The 7,500-nt window shown below is 44.6% G+C and overlaps 2 protein-coding genes across 3 annotated transcripts in view; one reads left to right on the plus strand and one right to left on the minus strand.

The window, feature by feature from the left end:
• frmpd2 (FERM and PDZ domain containing 2) overlaps positions 1–7,500 on the minus strand; it is a 51,108-nt gene that overhangs the window by 3,363 nt on the left and 40,245 nt on the right. For both annotated transcript variants that reach the window (XM_031568956.2, XM_031568950.2), the window contains exon 28: positions 6,950–7,086. In XM_031568956.2, coding sequence (XP_031424816.1) covers positions 7,037–7,086 — 50 coding nt within the window. In that variant the 3' untranslated portion in view covers positions 6,950–7,036. The remainder of the gene's footprint in view (positions 1–6,949; positions 7,087–7,500) is intronic.
• On the plus strand, positions 3,314–6,650 carry LOC122132887. The gene is made up of 2 exons (XM_042707736.1): positions 3,314–5,123; positions 5,220–6,650. The coding sequence occupies exons 1-2, from the start codon at positions 4,786–4,788 to the stop codon at positions 5,785–5,787; spliced, it is 906 nt and encodes a 301-aa protein (XP_042563670.1). The 5' UTR covers positions 3,314–4,785; the 3' UTR covers positions 5,788–6,650.

Raw genomic sequence — 7,500 nt, forward strand, 5'->3', positions numbered from 1 at the left:
TTTCTGGTGTGAAGGTGCATACAGTAAACATAAAAACATACAAACACAATAAGTACTACACATAACATAAAACATAAAAACACAAATAAGTACTACACATAAGAAAAGTACTACACATAAGAACCAAAAAACACAATATATACGATACAAATATATAGACAATGTGTAGGAGCCACATTTAAGTTTTTTGTATTTGGAATGATTTATTGATTTTTTCCCTTTTTGTGGAATTGTGAGTGTGCGCCCTCTATAGGTGGTGACAGTGCCACCCTTGAAATGGCTGCCAGACACGCATGACGGGGAGAAGGCGGGCGCAATTACCGTCATTGACCTCAGTGCTGAGGCCGTGAACCACGCTGTCTCCGTTTGGGCCTGTTCAGCTTGTTGCAGCGTTTAGTTATTCGGACTTTAAAACTGCAATTGCATCCTTATTTTTTGTGACAATTTTTATACAATAAAACCGGCAACATTGGATGGTCAAACTCCCTTTTTATTGGATTATTGGACAGAACTGCGAGTTTTGACATTGCTTCTCCTGCTTTCTCCATGGTGGTAAAATCAACTAGGATATAGGAATAGGATCTAGGGGTTTAAAGGAAAAAACTCGAAACTGTTTTTGCCACTACAATTCGTCAATGACGCTGCTTGGATTTCCCCCGAAGACACAGGAATGTCGGCCTAACGCATGGTGAACTTGAAACAAAGGAACTCTTCAACGGAGGTATGTGCTTGAAGATATCATTCTTTTGATGGATTTTTCGTTGACAAACAATATTGGAATAATTAAGAAACAAGTTTTCATGGAAGATTTTTGCATTAATGAACTGTGATAATTATTTTTGGAAGTTAATGCCGACGTGGCCAAACAATTGAATGAGTGGATACACGGCTTACTTTGAGTGTATGAAACAAGAAGATACTTTTGGAAGATACTTCTTGGAAATTATATGAACTGTTTTGAACGTTGGATACATTTGAATTAAGAGAAAGAAGATAAATATTTTTCGTTATTTTTGGAAGTTTATTTTTTGAGTACAATGTCTGACGACGAGGCCGAAGTGGCTGTTCTAACAATGAGTGAACAGGCCGCGCGTTTGCGCGCAACTAGATCGGGAAAAATGTCTCATGTAACAAGGAGAATGAATATTGTGAACAATTTGATGATTGACAAAGAATCCCTTGATGAAGTGGAAGGAAACATGATTAAGTTTTATGAAGTCTTTGAAGAGTTTAACACTTCGAATTCTACTTACGTTCATCAGTGCTTGGATGAGGAATCACGCAAAGATGATGACGAGAAGTGGTGTAAGCCGCGATCAGCGCAGATAAATGATTTTATTGCAAATGTGAATGAATGGATTTCACAAATAGAAAATCCTCAAGACCCTAGCTTAGGTGAAGCAACGTCTTCTGCTGTACAAACGGAAGAGCCAGAGCCTCTGGCTGAGTCTGTTGATTGTGGAAATGATGAACATGATGCCGGCACGAACACCAATGCAAACGTTGATAACACCGATGCGCTATCAGTTGTGTCCAGTAGGTCATCTAGGTCATCTAGGTCGTCTAGAGCGTCTTCATCATTGCGTATCAATGCAGAAGCAGAACGATTAGCTTTAATTGCCAAAGCTTCGAAATTAAAGGAGAAACATGCAATAGAAGCACAGGAAGAAATGTTAAGAAAAAAGAAGGAAACATTGGATTTGGATGCAGAAATTGAAGCAGCTACTGTAAAAATCAACTATCTAAAAGAAGCTGAAAGTAATATGTCTAACCCCATGCAATCCAACACTGCTGTATCTAACCTTGTGCCTTCTGCGACTCAGCGACTCACATGTAAAGTTTGCAAGAAAACTCACCCAAGCGTCTTGCATATTGGGATTAACGACAGCACAGCTAAAGAAGCAGAAAAACCTCTGGTGTTTTAGGCAGTGCATCAGCAGAGTTATGTGGTCATATAGGGGCCGGAGACCAAGAGTGCGCACTTTCCATCTCCCAATTAAGGTTTAAGGCAGCAAAGGGCAGCCAAGTCTTGCAAGTGTATGCTCTCCTGGATCCAGGGTCTTCTGCTACCTTCTGCTCAGAGGAGCTCATGACACGTCTCAATCTCAAAGGAAGGAGACAAAATTCTTCTAACGAACAATGAATCAGGAAAATTCTGTTACCACGCATGTTGTCTCAGGAATTGAAGTTTCAGCATTGGACAGCGACAACTTCTCACCTCTTCCTGACACTTTCACTCAGATGAAAATGCCAGTAACCACTAACAACATCCCAAGACAGAGTGACTTAGCGCAATGGGCGTATTTAAGTGAAGTCAAAATCCCCTCTATTAGTGCAAAGGTAGAGCTGTTAATTGGAACAAATGCTCCAACCCTGATAGAGCCGTGGGAGGTTGTTAACAGCCAAAGTGGGGGCCCTTATGCAGCTAGAACACTATTGGGGTGGGTTGTAAATGGGCCACTTAGAAGTGGAACTGGCAGTGCAAAAAGTGTTACGGTGAATAGGATTTCAGTGGCAAGGCTAGAGGAGCTTCTGATCCCACAGTACAATCAGGATTTCTCTGAAGTTGCCTCTGAGGAGACAACTGAAGTTTCTATTGAGGACAAAGGATTTCTGAAAATGGCCAATGAGGCAGTTCTGAATGATGGACATTACAATCTGAAATTGCCCTTCAGAAAGGCTGATGTCTGTATGCCAAACAATCACCAAATTGCAGAAGAGCGCCTCCAGAGCCTAAGAAGGAAAATGGAAAAGGAATGAGCAATATAAACAGGAATATTGTTGCATTTTTTCAATTACATCTTTGAGAGTAATTATGCAGAGGAGGTCCCACAGGAAGAACTTGCACAGTCAACAGGAAAGTATAGTACTTGCCCACACCACACGGGGTTGTACCACCCTAAAAAGAAAAAGCTCAGAGTAGTTCTTTGATTGTGCTGCCTCTTACCAGAGGTGTATCCCTTTAACACCGAACTGCTGCAGGGACCTGACCTGACAAATTCCCTCATTGGAGTCATCTGAGATTTCGGCAAAGAGCCTGTTGCAATCATGTCTGACATCAAGTCAATGTTCTATCAGGTTAGAGTAGCCAGATCTGATGTTAATTACTTGCGATTCCTGTGGTGGCCAAAAAGGTGAGACCAGTCAAGCACCCAAGGAACACCGTATGCTTGTACAACATATTCGGTGCAGTGTCCTCCCCTAGCATTGCAAGCTTTGCATTAAGAAAAACTGCTGCGGACAATTGAGTGTTGTTTTCCCCCTCAAGTAGGCCGAAACAGTCCGGCACAACTTATTATGTGGACGACTGTGCAAAGTCTGTGGCCAAGGAATCGGACGCCATCCAGCTGGTGAAAGATTTCACTGCACTATGCAGCAAAGGTGGGTTCCAACTCACTCAGTGGGTCAGCAATAGCAGGGCAGTTTTAGCATCAATCCCCAAAGAACACAGAGCAAAGGAAATCAAAACACTGGATCTCGACAAAGACAGTTTGCCCATTGAAAGAGCACTGGGACTGCAGTGGTGCGTGGATTCTGACCATTTCCAATTCAACATCAACCTGAGCCAAAAGCCACACACCCGCAGAGGCATACTCTCTGTTGTTAGTTCCATCTTTGATCCACTAGGCTTTCTTGCTCCTCTCATTCTCCCAGCTAAGCAGTTGCTACAAGAGCTCTGCCAGCGAGGCTTCGGATGGGATGAGCCTCTGCCCCAGCCAGTGTCTGAAAAGTGGATGGAATGGACCAACAGCCTGGATAGGATCAAAGGCTTCAGTGTGCCACGCTGTTTGAAACCAAAGGGCTATGGAATGACAAGCCATGCCGAGCTTCACCACTTCGCCGACGCCAGTGAGAGTGGCTATGGCTCAGTCAGCTACATCAGACAGTTGAACCAGCAGGATGTCATTCACGTCACTTTGGTCCTTGGAAAGTCCAGAGTTCTTCCCCTTAAGAACATCACTGTGCCACGACTGGAGCTGGCAGCTGCAGCTTTGCTGGTGAAGGTAGATAGAATGCTGAGAGGAGAGTTACAGCTTGACCTAAAGCCTTCATGTTTCTGGACTGATAGCCAAACAGTGCTCAAGTACATTGCAAATGGCCGAGCAAGGTATAAGACCTATGTAGCCAATAGGGTCTCACTGATTCGGGACAATACAGACCTGTCCCAATGAGGATACGTAAGCAGCAAGGACAATCCTGCTGATGATTCATCCAGAGGATTGAATGCAGGAAGATTCATGGAGCAAAGGAGATGGATACATGCCCCTGAATTCTTATGGAACACAAAGGAAAGTTGGCCAGTGGAGGAAGTATTGGACTCTGTGTCACAGGACGATCCAGAGGTCAGGAAAAGTGCTACTGTATTGGAAGCAGTAGTGAACCCTGCGACACCCACAGACCAGCTTATTTCGTTCTTTTCTGACTGGAGGAGACTACTCAAAGCAGTGGCATGGTATCTCAGACTGAAAAAGATGTTGATGATGATTGTGAAAAGAGGAAAGGAGCAGCCCTCGTCTCAAGTCAGCACCCGCTCAAGCAGGAAAAAGGTGAGGATACAAATTGAAGATTTCAGGACCTACCTTGGTGGGCAGCTCCTCACTGTTGAAGATCTTGCAGAGGCAGAAAGGTCAGTCGTCACATACACCCAAGGACAAGCCTTCGGTGCTGAAATTGCAACACTGGAGATGATCCCACCTAGAGTGCACAAGGGCAGTAAGATCTGCAGGCTTGATCCTGTCCTAGACGAGGGCATTCTGAGTAGGTGGCCGACTGCACAAATCTGCAATGCCTGAGGAAACCAAACACCCCTGCATCTTGCCCAAAGACTCGCACATCTCAATACTGCTCTTAAGACACATCCATGAACGCTGTGGCCACAATGGCAGAAACCACATGCTATCGGAGCTCCGGAAAAAGTACTGGATTTTAAAAGGCAACTCAGTTGCCAGGAAGGTGCTCTCAAAATGTGTCATGTGTCGACGTTCGAGGGGCAAGGCAAGTGAACAGAAGATGGCGGATTTGCCATTAGAAAGAATCCTACCTGACCTCCCTCCATATACCAATGTCGGGTTGGACTACTTTGGCCCGTTTGAAGTGAAACGAGGGAGAACTGCCATCAAAAGGTATGGAGTTCTTTTTACATGCATGTCTAGTAGAGCTATTCATTTGGAAATTGCTTTTACACTTGACACAGACTCATGCATTCATGCTTTGAGGAGATTTGTCTGCAGGAGGGGCCAGGTGAAGCACATCAGGTCTGATAATGGAACAAACCTGGTGGGTGCACACGGAGAGCTCAAGAAGGCCCTGAAGTCACTGAACGAGAGGAAAATCCAAGATGCTATGCTTCCAGATGGAATCGAATGGAGTTTCAATCCACCATCAGCATCACACCATGGCGGAGCCTGGGAAAGGCTCATAAGATCTGTCCGCCAGGTGCTGAACTCTACTCTCCATCAACAGTCCATCGATGATGAAGGCCTCCAAACGCTGTTTTGCGAGGTGGAGGCAATCCTGAACAATCGTCCTCTCTGCACAGTGTCCTCAGACCCACATGACTTAGAGCCACTGACCCCAAATCACATCCTGCTATTGAAAGCCAACCCAATCCTACCCCCTGGAACCTTCTTGAAGTCCGACATCTATGCCAGACGTCGCTGGAAACAGGTCCAGTACATGGCCGATCTTTTCTGGCAAAGGTGGACCAAAGAATATCTTCTGCTGCTGCAGGAGAGGCAGAAATGGACTTCACTAAAGAAGTGTCGGAGACATTGTCCTGGTCGTTGACCCCACTGCTCCTCGAGGGTCCTGGCCATTAGGAAGAGTGCTGGAGACGAAACCTGATGCAAGGGGTCTAGTGCGGTCAGTGAAGCTCAAGACAAAGACTTCAGTCCTTGAGAGGCCCATAACCAAGCTGTGCCAAATCCTTGAGTCTGAAGAGTGACCAGGGTTCCTGATCACATTAGAAAGGAATGTAATGTATACATGATTTCATACCTTCTCTAAACCATTATGCATTGCATACTTCTGAAAGCATTAAGTGCTTATTTAATTTATTGATAAATTGACCCCTCTTTTGGCTCCTTTCATGTTAATTTAAGTAATTGATTCTATAGAGAACAATTAGGGGCCGGTGTGTAGGAGCCGCATTTAAGTTTTTGTATTTGGAATGATTTATTGATTTTTTCCCTTTTTGTGGAATTGTGAGTGTGCGCCCTCTATAGGTGGTGACAGTGCCACCCTTGAAATGGCTGCCAGACACGCATGACGGGGAGAAGGCGGGCGCAATTACCGTCATTGACCTCAGTGCTGAGGCCGTGAACCACGCTGTCTCCGTTTGGGCCTGTTCAGCTTGTTGCAGCGTTTAGTTATTCGGACTTTAAAACTGCAATTGCATCCTTACTTTTTGTGACAATTTTTATACAATAAAACCGGCAACATTGGATGGTCAAACTCCCTTTGCATTGGATTATTGGACAGAACTGCTAATCTTGACATTGCTTCTCCTGCTTTCTCCATGGTGGTAAAATCAACTAGGATATAGGAATAGGATCTAGGGGTTTAAAGGAAAAAACTCGAAACTGTTTTTGCCACTACACAATGAATATAAAAAAGTAAAGTGGAAAGTAGAGTGCAAGATGCAAAACAGGAGTGCAATGTGAATGAGCAATGTGCAATGTATTGTGTGTTACTGTAACACAGACTTGGGGTGTGGGGTCGGGATAAGAGTCCAGGTCAGGTGGGGGTCCCGGGCCTTGTTAATAAGGCCAACTGCCTCACGACATTTCCTCTTTGGACAAACACACTGATGTCAGCTAAAGCAGGGACATGGAAAACTTGGTGTGTGTGTGTGTGTGTGTGTGTGTGTATGTGTGTGTTGACCACTAGTCAATGTTTGCTCACATTTCAAACAAAAGCACCTGGTTGTGAATATCTGGGAGAAGCGTACCTATCCCACAATGCTGTGGGGCTGCGGGTGCGTAGTCTTCCTCCTGAGATAGAGGTCGCGGGGTCGTCAGGTGTGTGTGTGTGTCGCTCAGCTGCAGGTCAGCTGGCCGATTTTATCAGAGAGGGGAGGAAGGACTCCTGGAAAAATAAAAAAGGCCATCACCCACACACACACACACACACACACACACACACACACACACACTCACTCACTTCACATATAGTGTGAAGAGTAATTATATTATTCCAGGTGTGTTTATGTAGCAGGGCAGCTCATGTTTCCTTGTTGAGTTCTGATAACGTTACTGATGTCTCTGTGTTGAGTTACTGATGTAACGTTCCTGATGTCTCTGTGTTGCGTTACTGTAACGTTACTGATGTCTCTGTGTTGCATTACTGATGTAACGTTACTGACGTCTCTGTGTTGAGTTAATGTAACGTTCCTGATGTCTCTGTGTTGCATTATTGTAACGTTACTGATGTCTCTGTGTTGAGTTACTGATGTAACGTTACTGATGTCTCTGTGTTGAGTTACTGATGTAACGTTACTGA

Source organism: Clupea harengus, chromosome 1 (assembly GCF_900700415.2).
Source record: "Clupea harengus chromosome 1, Ch_v2.0.2, whole genome shotgun sequence".
NCBI classification, from domain to species: Eukaryota; Metazoa; Chordata; class Actinopteri; order Clupeiformes; family Clupeidae; genus Clupea; species Clupea harengus.